At 41.0% G+C, this 10,403-nt stretch overlaps 1 protein-coding gene across 1 annotated transcript in view; it reads right to left on the bottom strand.

Annotated features, from left to right (window-relative positions):
* Positions 1-4,080: 4,080 nt before the first annotated feature.
* Positions 4,081-10,403, bottom strand: part of ECHDC3 (enoyl CoA hydratase domain containing 3) — a gene marked incomplete at its 5' end in the record, with an annotated part of 6,540 nt that continues 217 nt past the window's right edge. Inside the window, 3 exons of the mRNA XM_009583042.1 lie at positions 4,081-4,592; positions 6,130-6,330; positions 8,101-8,198. Of these exons, the coding sequence (XP_009581337.1) occupies positions 4,266-4,592; positions 6,130-6,330; positions 8,101-8,198 (626 nt within the window). The remainder of the gene's footprint in view (positions 4,593-6,129; positions 6,331-8,100; positions 8,199-10,403) is intronic.

Genomic DNA, 10,403 nt, shown 5'->3' with positions numbered 1-10,403 from the left:
TGCGAGCCCCCCCCCCCCTAGTTTTTATATTGAGCATGACATCACATGGTATAGAATAGCCCATTGGCCAGCTGGGTCAACCGCCCTGGCTATGCTCCCCACCCCCCCAGCCTCCCCTGTACTTGGCAGAGCACAGAAGGCCGAAAAGTCCCCGGTGCAAGCACCACCCAGCAACAACCAAAGCATCAATGGGCCATCAACGCTCCTCTCATACCAAACCTAAAACACAGCACCTGCCCTCCCCCAGCTACTGGGAAGAAAGTTAACTCTGTCCCAGCCAGAACCAGGACAAACCTTCTGAAGCTTTTCAGTCTAGTGGTTCAAGCAAGAGGGAAATGTTCCTGTGGATGCCAGCATTTTTTGAACTGATGATTACTAATTACATAATTACTTTATTGCATGAAATAGTACAAACAGATACTGTGAAAATTGAGTTAAAACATAAATATTTTTTCTCTTCAAGATCTAAAAGTACAACACAGACATTTGTCGTACCTGTGAATTAGACTGAAAAAGACCACGAGCCTAGAAAAGCGATGTTCTTAAGGATCTGAACTCAGTCGTCCAGAGCGCTGTCCTTGCTCAACTTCCACGAATTTGAACTGTGAAGGAGCTCGAGGCATTGTGGTGTTTGGTCTTTTACAGATAAAGCCAAGGATAAGGTAACACTCCTATAAACAACCAGAACACCATTTTTGATAGTTAATTTCCCCTCCCATCACCATTTTGTCTTGCTAAAGTATGCCTGTTCTTAACTTTACATAGCACTTCCATTAATGTCAGTCTGCTCACAGTGAATAATGCTAAGGGTACCTATCTGTCTCTGTAATATTAGTGTCTTACGAGGCCATTCAAATTCAATGAATCCATGTGCAGGAATAAAATGACCAGAATTTGATTCCATTGCAGTATAACTATTTCAAATGAAGTAATTATTCTTCAAAAATGCAGATTTTTTTTCTTCAAAAATTATAACGAGGAGTTAACAATAATAATGCCAAACCCCGTCTTGCGTAGATGGCAATCAATTGCAGAAGGAGAATTTCTAAATATCTGAAAGAATGCACTCATCTAAACTATCACTCATGGTTCAAGATGGCCAGTGAAACCATTTTATTACTGCAGTTAGTTGGAAAGAGCACTATTCTGCAAAAATCAGATAATGTACTTATTTCTAAAACCCTGGAACAAAAGAGCCAGTAGAGATTTGCTGAGTAGTTGCAAGATAGCCATTAAATATAAATATTTTTAAAAACAATTTACTCTTTCTTAATGCTTTTAGAGCAGCATGTGGGAACAGAGTCTAAGTGCAGCATCTTACTGCATTAAAAAGGACACAATGAAGGTTATTTGGCTCCAGATTTAACCCTTCTGTCTCTTAACTGCTCATAACAGTTCCTAACCTATATAAAGTATGTGAGTTTATATAAAACTTACCCATCTTTCCTAGTGATAACAATACAAATTTATATTTTTAAAACAACTATTACCAATGATCCACATTTTTCACATTCCTGTAGAAACAAACTATTTTTAATGGTGAATTCAAGTTTAAGTTTCCATTCCTCAAATTAAAAAGAGCAGCAGAACTGGAAATTGCTTTCTCTTCATCCTGAGTATGCATTGTAGATGACAAAAAGAATTGCTTTTTGGGGCTGTACACGTATAAATGATACGAGTATTTATATCACTGGTTTGAATGAAAATGCGTAGGCCAGTTAGAAAGAAAAGAGGCTGATTTTTGCTCCAAACTATCCAGATCTTGCTCCAGTATAAGGAATAACAGAATTTAATTCTGCTACTCAGGAAGCAAAGTGTCATTCCACCCCTCGATCCCAGCAGTGCACCTGCTGGAGTACAGCCCATGGCTACTATGCGGGAGGTGGACTGACTGAACCATGAGACCACTCCTCGTAACAGGAGGACAACAACAAGGCTGACGCTACCAACAACGACCTTTGCAAGGTGGCCCTCATGTTTAGGTCATTCTGAAGGAGACCTGCAGCAACCACATTGCATAGCACTGGGCCTCCTCTACCTCCATATAGCACCTTTGTGGCCCAAAGACAGAAGTGCTGACTTTTCATTGCAGCAGTTTTTCAGTTCAAAGTGCCTGAAATAACAGGCAAGGCCTGCCAGCAGGGTGGTTTTTAGCATGACGCTGAGGATGCTCAGGAGTGTTAGGCAAGGCCCATGGGGATAGCATCAGGGCACTGTGAAGGGCAGACCGAGCCAAAGCTCACGTGGACTCATCCATGCTGCCTAGGAGGAATCGACCCCTGGAGAGAACTGTCCCAGGACTTGACTGGGTATCATCTGATTCACTCCAGAGGAGAACTGAGGAATGAACTAACACTCATACAGGGAACCAAGGACACAGGAGCAAACATACCTTAAAAACATTCTTCTTGATTGGTGATACTTCTACATTTGGAGTTTTAGTAGCTATAGATAGGATTCATTTGATCTAACTAACTTAAGACATCTAAGTCTGAGCTACGCACTTTAGGCTACTTTTACTGTCAACAAAGAAAAAAATGCCCATCCATATAGTGATTCACCTGGTCTTTCTTAGATGCCTATTTAAGGATGAAATGGATGAACCTTCATGAATTGGCTATGTGGAACTTCAGAAAAAAGTCTTTGCTGAGAGGCCATCCCATGTTGATCTCCATGGATTGATACTGAGGCTCCTATCATCCAGTATTGTCATCAATAATACATCCTCAGCAAATCTGCAGATGATGCGAAATTGGGGGAATGGCTGACACACCAAATGGCCTGGCTTCAATCCAGAAGAACAATAATCTAAGGAGAAATGCAAGGTTCTGCACCTGGGGAAGAATAACCCCAAGCACCAGTGCAGGCTATGAGCTGACGGGCAGTTGCTGAAACCGGGCTTACGGTGGATGCCCAACTGAATATCAGCCAACAGTGCACTCTCATCACGAACGAGACAAAATGCATACTGAGCAATACTGACTGGCTGAAAGTGGCCAGCAGATGGAGAGAATATTTTGTTCTCCTCTGCTCGGCACTGGTGAGGCCATATTTGGAATACAGTCCAGTTTTGGCACAACCAGTACAAAAGGGATATGAAGAAACTGGAATTGGTCCACTGGAGGGCTACCAAGCTGGTTATCTAGAGAACATGACCTACAAGGAGAGTGGAGGAAGCTGGACTTGTTCAGTCTGGCACAGAGGAGTCTAAGTGTAGTCTAACTGCAGCCTGTAACTGCTTGAAGAGAGTTACAAAGATAACGGAGCTGAAGTTTTCTCAATAATGTCAGATAATGTAACAAGGGGAAATGGCCAAAAAAATGCTGCTTTGAGGCTCAGACTCAACATTAAGAAAAAATATTTCACCAGGAGGATTGCACAGTGCTGTAAGAGATTACCCAGAGGAGCATCTGAATCCCTGTTGTTGGAGATTGTCAAGACCGTAAATCCGTGGCTGAACTGCTCCAGTGTTGGTAAAAGCCCAGCTTTGAGCACAGGGATAGACTTTCCAACTAATGCATCTAAGATTCTGTGATAAACTGAAGACATACAGCCTGAAAATTACAGCTGGGTCAAAACACTGCCAGGTGAGGATCTCTGCTGAAGCCCACAGGCAGTGGCTTTCGCAGTGTGCCCTTTGTGAAACTAAACACCCCCAAGCCATGCTCAGCCTCACTGGAGTCAACAGCAAAATTCTCTAGCGCTGGGACAAGTGCTTGAACGGATGGTGGAAAAACAGGATTTGCTGAGGGAGACAAACTAGTAATACGTACAGTTCATATGCAGATATATTCATAAGGAGCAATGGACTACTGTTACAGGCTTTTGTCTGTAACATATAAACAGTATTGGAATCCATTATGGTATGTACTACCATCATCTCTGGAACGTGTCCAAGCCCTTTAATTCTCTATTAATAACAATAAATGGAAATTCTCATCCAGAACTACAGGGACAGGTACTGAACAGGGTGATCTGAGCTCTCTCCCAGTCCTTGTGATTCCCTAAGTAACCTGGGACATATTAAACCAATTTTTGCAGCACAGAGTTCCTTCTAAAACCATAAATTAAATTCACTGCTGAAAAAAACCATTTGGTTTGATTTTTCTTAACATTTATTATATATTTAGAATAAATTTATTGTGTCTTTGGCATTATTTAAGAAGAGAAATTTAACTTTCAGCAAGAACAAAAATACAGTTCTCAAAGGCAGCTGCGTGAAGAATCATAAAACACAACTAAGATTAGCTTAGAAACAAGATTCACTACTTCTCATCCCGAGAGTGTGACCAGACAGGCTTACGTTTCTGAATAAAGGCTTCAATACCTTCCTGCCCATCTCTCAAAGTCAAATTGTCTACCATAACCTGAGTAGTGGTTTTGTAAGCAGTATCAAGGTCCTGTGTCATCTGTCTGTAAAAGGTGGCTTTCCCCAATGCCAGGATGGATTTGCTGCTTTCGCATATCTTCTGAGAGATTTTCATGGTCTCTTCTTCCAGCTTGTCTTCTGGTACCACCTTGCTGACAAGCCCGTGCATTAATGCTTCTTGGGCAGAAAGAGGTTCACCCGTGAAAAGCATCTCTAATGCCACCTGAACAAGAAAAAATACTGTATTAAGTCAATTTAACTGCCTTATTGCTTTGGTTTGTTTGGGGAATTTCAGCTTCCTCCTTCAAGTACAATTTACTCTTTTGGCAAATGTAAGATTTAAGCCTTTTGGCCTCTTAAACTGCCAAGGAAGTGTTAAGAGGTCTCAGCAAAGAGAAGGACTAGGTCTAAAGCTGGCCTTTTTTCAAACCTGCCCACTGACTGCAGCGTCCTAGGCTGACACCTCTGGGTTTCTTTTCAAAAGCCCAGAATCTCTAGTTTTTGAGATGTGGATGGTCCACAATGTCAAATGACTGAACTTGGTGTTTTAAGCTGGGCACATAATGACAAATAAAAGTCTTACTACGTCAATGTGTAGTTTTTGAAAATACCTGCCTTAGTTTAAGTTTGGTCGGGGTGTTTTTAAATATGTCCCTCTTATAGCCGCATCTATTTCAGTCTCCTGCTGCTTCAAGCATCTTGTACTTGAGGTTTCAAATTTAAAAATCGCACACTCAGTGACTATTCAATGTTATAAATCAATAAGATTTTTCTTCTATGACCCCGATGCAATTGACCAATGCCCTGAATCATAAAAGCTGATTATCCTCATTAGAATCTTTGCTCTGGTAGCTATAAACAATGGCAACATTTAATTTGATAAAAGGTAAAATCAGTAATCCTGAGAACTGTAGGGAATGTTCTTGCTACTTTGAAAAGTGGCACAGAGAAAAGTATATCCCACACATTTTAAAAAGGTAGTCATAAACCCCAGAAATACTAATTCAGAAACAGTTGTAACTGTACACTATAGCGCACTTGAAAAAAAAACACAGACAGGCTATATTTGAACAGGATGGCCTTACAGATGGGAAGTTTAAAGCTGAAGGTCTTATCCAGCAATTGGACTTGTGCACTTAAGTCCTCGCATCTCAGGAGAGCCCTGCTGGGCTTGGACAGTCTGTCCGCATGCATCTAACTGGATCAGAACTTAAAATTTCTTTTCTCAGTTACGGAAGCTTTACAGATCGTACTATTATTTATGCAGTGAGAGATGTGTAGTCACAATCAGTAGGAAATAAAGCAGGAAGAAAGTATAGGAGGGTTTTAGATGCTATTTAAAGCATCTTGATCTACACCCAGGCAGATCATGCTGGCCGTGAAATGTCACTGCCTGGCAAGAACTGATACCTCAGTGGGATTGATATCCTGAACTTGCAGGGGTTTCCTCATCAGGGGAGAACATCATTGTCTAAAGCACAGAGCTGTCTGTTGGAAAGGAAAAGGATCGCTGAGCTGGTATGCTGCTGGTATGAGTTCATGCTGGTTGGAATTGCATCAGTGGGAAGCTGCTTTCCCCAAACAGAGTTCATTCCTTTATTGTTTTTCCCCGTCCAAAGAGTTACAAAGATATCTTTTGCAATGAAGTTATTTTGAATGTTGTACTGCAGGAAAATAAAATTTAGGCAACGGAACTAAAACTCCTAACATGGGAACTACTTCTTGCAAAATTACAAAGAGTATCTGGGAAGGAAGCCTACCTTTCTTGGAAGAGATCTGCCCAAGGCCACAGCTGGTGTAGAGCAAAACAGTCCGATGTTTACTCCAGGAGTAGCAAATTGAGATTTCTCACTTGCCACTGCAATGTCACAGCTTGCCACAAGCTGACAGCCTGCTGCTGTAGCCAAGCCATTTACTTTGGCAATCACTGGTACTGGAAGTTTCTGGATTAAAGTCATAACCTGCATGCACAAAAGAAAGTGGTCAGTTAGTCCCTGAAGTTTTAAGCAGTGGCTGTTCTAAAACTTGCAATTGCTTCACACACCTGATGTGTGCATTTTTCAGCTTTATTAGCTGGAGTTTAGTAAAAGAAGCAAGCTCTCTGCAAAACCTGTTTTAATGCACAAGACTACTGCTGTTCCAGTAGCTGCTCAGTTGTGTTATGTAGCATGAGTTGGTCCTGCTAATTCCAGTGGCAATGGAAAACACAAGAATGAAAGGCAGAAACACTTGTTATCAGATCTGCATGGAGCTTGGATGCCTCTGCACTGCAGGTGTAGTGTTCGTAGCTGTGGGAAGATGTGTCTCCGAGACACACCATCCCCACCTTCATTTGCCCCATAATGGAAAACTGACTTAATAAAAACCAGCCTATTGCTGGTTTTTGCATGATCTCCAGCCTGGGTTGATCTCACCCAAACACAATCATTGGATGTCTTTCTAGGCTTACTCTGCATTCTAGGGAGAGACTTACCTGCCAGGAAACAATTTTTCCTGCTTGCATTAGACATAAGATGCGAAAACACACTCTCTCTCTCTCTCAGATATTTCTTGAAGGTTGGACATCCAACTTCAGATAGCTGAAGTTAAGAAAGATGAGTTTGTCTTAACTGTTCTAACTCAGGTTCTCCTTCCATACAGTGGGAATCAACAAACTCACCTAATTTTAATGCCTGAAGATAGAAAATGCTAGTTAAATGATTACAGTCATTATCTGGAAAAAAATCTCATATTAGCACAGCGTAGCAAGATAACAAATTTTCATTTGCTACTTCAATTTCTCCAGTAGATGAAGTCTAGCAAATTTTATGTTGTTTAGGTAAAACTACCTACATTCAGTTTTGAATTTGATCAGTCTTTGTCTCCATTCTTCTATCTTTGTTTAAAAGCAATTTTTCAGTGTATCTTGAGCAGCAGACAACAAGAAAGTAACAATACCTGCATGTGCGCAGACAAACAACTACAGAGTACTCTTGTCATTATAAAAATTCAAAGTCAACTGCTTCTCTGAAAAAAAACCCCTGGTACTTACAGTTTTGTATTTGAAAAGTCTCTGGAGAAGTGATATTCTCAGCTGTCTCAAACTTGTACGTGGAGAGTACTTAGTTCCCAGATACTGCATTACATAGTATTGCTAACATTGTTATATGCATGGCGAAACAGAGGTACAGCAGCTGAGATGATCTGCCTAAGATTACCAGATGTAGAAGCCAAGGTACCTGAAAACAAGCCTGATGCTCTGGACCCCCTAGTCCACAATGCTGTAGGCATGTCATTTAGGGTAGGATCCATTCTATTTAAATTAAGTACTGAAATTTAGGAAGACACGATCCTGGTTTGGAAGCCTCCCGAAGTACCTGTCTCTCTCTATTGACCAAAAAAAAGGACAAGTGAGTTGATGGTGGTTATCCCTAGATTTCTAGGAAAGACACTGCCCAAATACTCAGCTACAAGGAACACTGGCTAAACTAAGGAACATGCCACGACTGTACCCATTGTAGATGACTGCACGTTGGCATTCTACCCCTTTTATTTGCATGTAGAGAAATCCAAGTAAAACATAATTTCACCAGGATCAGGTATTAAAATGGCAGAGCAGCAAAAAGCAAGCCATCTGGAGCAATGGTCTGTGCTTTAGCTAGTAGATGAGCAATGCTGTCTCTCCTTAAATCAGTATCATTGCTTGCTCTTAATACCAGGCAGAAGGGTGGCACTTAAGAAGAACTGCTTACCTCTGCACATATTTCAAATACTTGGGAATGATGCTTGACATCATCTTCATTTGACAGTTCCTTTAAATCATGGCCAGAACAAAATACAGGTCCTTCAGCTGCAAAGAATTTCGGAAAAAGTCAGTCTGAATTAATCAAGAAACCAGGGGCAGCGGCGTATCAATGCCCCAGCTAAAGGTATGTCAATGAGACGTCAATGGCAAAAAGGAGCTTGGGGAGGGAGTTTTACACACAGTTCTGAAATATTGCCTTCTGGGTTTTGTAACAACTTTAAATTGCCACAATGCAACATTTAACCACAGTAACACCCATGAACGTTTTTAAAGGCCTAATTTTACTTCCATTCCAGGTTAACTCAGTTAAAAATAAGGCACTTCACACCTCTGAGCCCAGTTTCTTGTAAGGATACTGTACAAAACAGCTCCTTGGTACAATGTAAACTAGTCAGCTGGAGTGAGGATAGAGCCCTCTGCTCTCAGACTAACAGATACAGTTATTCCCTCCTGATTGAACCCAGCATTAATGATTAACTTTGACAATTAACTTTTACTAAGTAAGCATCAAGATTTTTGTGTCATGGCGTTCAAGGCCACAATGGCAAAAAAAAAAAAAAAAAAAAAAGGTTGTTCTTCTAGAGGAGAACCAGAAGGGTTGTTGGGGTATCTTTTCCTCCACTGCTAAAACTGTCATCTAGAGAATCCCAAAAAGCACGTCCAGGGTTTGGGCAGCAAAAGAGCAGGCTTCTGTGGACCTAAGTTTTGGATTTGCTTGCCTCCAGTGGCAGCTAAACTGAAAACACCGTTTACGGGTACACTATCTTTACAACAGTTTTCCTTTATCATAAGGATATCTGCCGTAAGAATAAACCAATTTGATGCTTTTGAATCCTTCAGAACTCAGATGGATGTGACATTTCCAGCTGTAACTATGCAGACACAACCCTACCTATGCATTTTTTTGTTACAGACCAGGTTACTGTGGCACAGTCTATCCAGAAATAACCACACAATTAACATAGTCATCTCATGGGATCAGCAATATATATCTGGAAATTAATCACATCTGCATTTGTGCTTCACTGAAGAAGAATCCACTGCAAAGTCTGTGTTAAAGACTCAAGGCATTCCCTGAGAAGCCTTTTATTTTCTTGGGATTTCTTCTTTTGCATTCCATTCAGCAAAGGAATTGGAAATCAACAGGAACGCGCAATTTCTTTTTAAACTAAAACAAAAAACCAAATGAAATTGTGCTCACAAACTCCCAGACCACTGTACTCCCAAAGAAGAACCTGAAGTGTTTCACGAGATTTGTAATTGCTGTCTGAAACATTCGATACATATAAACTCACCCCTGTGAAGTTAGCTTACTTCTACGCTCCTGTGTGTGTGTGCACAAACACACAGTGTTTTCCTCTACGTACAAGAAACAGCAGCATCCTAAATTAATAAACCTATTTCTGCAAGATGTTTGGAAGGGGGGCACGAGAAGATTATCTTAAAATAGCAGGGGAAAAAAAGATGGCTTAAGAACAGCTCAAGTTTCATTATCTTTAAGAACTCTACAGGTTAATACTTAAACGGAAGAAAACTGTAATAGGCTCTGAGAGATAATGTTTTACATCTGCAGGATACGAGTGACTGCAGTATCGATATTATGGTCCCTCCTTCATCGGAGAGTTTTAAAAACAGTTTTGACAAACCAGTGGCAAAGATAATGAGGCTGATCCTGGCTTAGAGCAGGGGAACAGAGCACACGATTTGAGGAAGCTTTGTGAGCCCTGTTTACTTACGATCTATACCTGCTGCCGAAGGCAGCAAGTGTCATACCAGCTCAGCCTGTTCCTGCATGAAAACCTGTATCTGGGAATGTTATTTCTTTAGTTTGACAACCATTAGAACCTGGCTTTTGTTCTGTTTACAGTATTATTCACATACAGTTTTTAAACCAATTATTTAATCTACTGATTGTTTTTACAAAAGGAAAAAGCTCATCGACTCTGCAAAGGCGCTGCATAACCTGACTGAAATACTGACGTTTTGAAACCTGTTTCTACGGTGTTTCTTCTTAGACATGTTAAGTATCAACAAAAATATAACAAAACCCAAGTCAATTGTCAATGCCGTGTTCAAGAATGAGGAATCAAGTACGTGAGAGTGGAAACTGGATGCGTGTAAAAGAACAGCGTGAGAGCAGGGTCTGAAGGGTGAAGGCACACGCAGGGTCCCGGCCGGCTGTACGGAAAACAACACGCAGTCCATTCCCGTTATTCTGTGAGAGATTTCGGCTTAAACTCCGCATTATCC

This window comes from Fulmarus glacialis, unplaced genomic scaffold (assembly GCF_000690835.1).
Source record: "Fulmarus glacialis isolate BGI_N327 unplaced genomic scaffold, ASM69083v1 scaffold42358, whole genome shotgun sequence".
Classification (NCBI taxonomy): Eukaryota; Metazoa; Chordata; class Aves; order Procellariiformes; family Procellariidae; genus Fulmarus; species Fulmarus glacialis.
The sequence above is the reverse complement of the archived record's forward strand: the minus strand, read 5'-3'. Positions and strand labels throughout refer to the sequence as shown.